The sequence below is a fragment of the Gadus morhua genome, chromosome 9 (genome assembly GCF_902167405.1).
Source record: "Gadus morhua chromosome 9, gadMor3.0, whole genome shotgun sequence".
Lineage (NCBI taxonomy): Eukaryota > Metazoa > Chordata > Actinopteri > Gadiformes > Gadidae > Gadus > Gadus morhua.
In genome coordinates, this window is record NC_044056.1 from 2391673 (window position 1) to 2393796 (window position 2124).

General features: G+C 52.6%; 1 protein-coding gene across 1 annotated transcript in view; it reads right to left on the bottom strand.

Moving 5' to 3' along the window:
• Window positions 1-2124, bottom strand: part of frmd4a (FERM domain containing 4A) — a gene marked incomplete in the record, with an annotated part of 59358 nt that overhangs the window by 30776 nt on the left and 26458 nt on the right. The window contains 2 exon segments of the mRNA XM_030367021.1: window positions 402-467; window positions 609-692. Coding sequence (XP_030222881.1) covers window positions 402-467; window positions 609-692 — 150 coding nt within the window.

Below are 2124 nucleotides of genomic sequence, written 5' to 3' on the forward strand. Positions count from 1 at the left end.
AGAGAGAGAGAGAGAGAGAGAGAGAGAGAGAGAGAGAGAGAGAGAGAGAGAGAGAGAGGGAGAGAGAGAGAGAGAGGGAGAGAGAGAGAGAGAGAGAGAGAGAGAGAGAGAGAGAGAGAGAGAGATACAGAGAGTGTACGGAGAAAGATATCAAGACAAAGAAAGAGAGAGAGAAAGAAAGTGAAAAAAGGCAGTACATATAACAGTCAGCACACCCACCAAGAACACATATCACAGCACACATGTACACAAAGTAAGCATCAACACACACACGCACACACAAACACACACACATACTCACACACTAACACACGCACTCACTAACCCACACAAACACACCCACTCATAGAAACCCACACGCATGCTCTCACACACACACACACACACAGAACCACACTTACTTTACAATGGCTTGGCCTCTGGACTGACCGTTGAGCTTTTTGTAGTGCTCTATAACTCTGTCCTCACTGCAGAAGGGAACACAAATCACACTTTAGGAGACGCTGAGGACAAGAGGAACGAATAAGGAATCGAACGAGGCGGGGGGGGGGGGGGGGGGGGGGTTGGGGGGATGGGAAGAGCCCCCCGTGGTGTGGAGGCGGCCTCACCAGTAGGCCAGGGAGGGGTGCTCCTTCAGGGCCTGGGTGGGCAGGGCGGGCAGCTTCTTCAGGTCCGACCTGGTCGCCTCAGTGCTGCAAAGGAGAGCGGGGATTACACACACAGCACCGCGCGGATCACACTGTGGTGCGCCGTAGACCTCCGCCCCAGACAAGAGATGCTCGCAGTGGAAGAGGCCCTTTTTTCCACCGTGGTAAATCAAAGATAACACGTCCAGGGCTGAGCTGACATGTTCAGTTACAGAGCAACGCTCAGCATGGCGTCCCCGATGAATGGAAGTGATGGGAGCGGGGGTACGTAGCAACGTGGTATCTCTCTAGCACGTAGAGAGCCCGACTGTCGAGAGCGCCGTCAAGCCTTGGGGCCGACGCGACGGGAATCCCTCCTACTAATGGTAACTGCAGAAGAGTGTGTCCATTGGACGTAATGAATGGAGGTTTAATCTCAAGGCGTCACGCTCTTGACAGCTTCACTCCAGCTCTAGCGCTTCTGCCCACATGTGAGGTTGGTTTCCTGGTCGGTTCCTTGGTCCCTGAGAGCACATTGCATTACACTAAACAGAAAAAGCAGCTGTGAGTCGAAAGAAAACCGATTCAATCCAAAGGCTTCTAAAATAAATGTTCTACAATTGTTTCCCACGTGAACGAAACAGAGACGCCAACATGCCAGTAGCACTTTAACTTAAACATGGAGCTATGTCATATGCTGGATTTAAGTAGGTCATATCTCTTTTTTCTATAATGTAGCAGTTAAAGCAGTTACGTTATGCACTTCGAATGATTCTTGCGGTTTTATGGGTCGTGTGTTCATGGTTGAATGCACTTATTGTAGGACAAAAGCGTCAGCTAAATAAGTGTTATGTAACGTAAAAAAAACCAGACAGGACGGATGGGTCTGAGCTGTACTGACGAGAACCACGCAGGTGGCGGGCCACCGGCTCGCTGACGGCTTCTAAACAGCTGCCGGACACTGGGACAGAGAGAGACTCACAGCCACAGGAGACAGGGGGATGGGAAAGAAACCGGGGGAAGAAATGTACGGGGAAGAGGGTGGGAAGAGACTTCCATCCCCCAGAACCCAGCCTTCAGCCTCCCAGAGATAGGAGCTGCTAATAACCGTATCTAATCCTCCCCGTGTCTCCACTGGAGCCCCCCCCCCCCCCCCCCCGCCCAGGGCTAGGGGAGGCCTGGGAAGGGCCTGGACGCGGGGGGTAGCCTGTGGGCCAGAGCCCTGGATCACGTCCCAGCCCCCGTCCGTCTGTCCGTCCGTCCGTCCGTCCGTCCGTCAGATAGGGGATAACTCTGCCTCCCTACTCGGCAGTGTGTGTACACAGAGTTGGTTGTTGATGGATGTGCACGCATGCTATCTGTGCATAGTTCAAAGTGTCTTTAGCACGTGCATGCTGGGATTCCACCGGTAGCCAAAGAAAACCGGTGGGGGTGTGCTGAAGTTGCAACTTTTTTGGACATGTACATGGAAACATAATGCAGTGCATATGAAGAACTC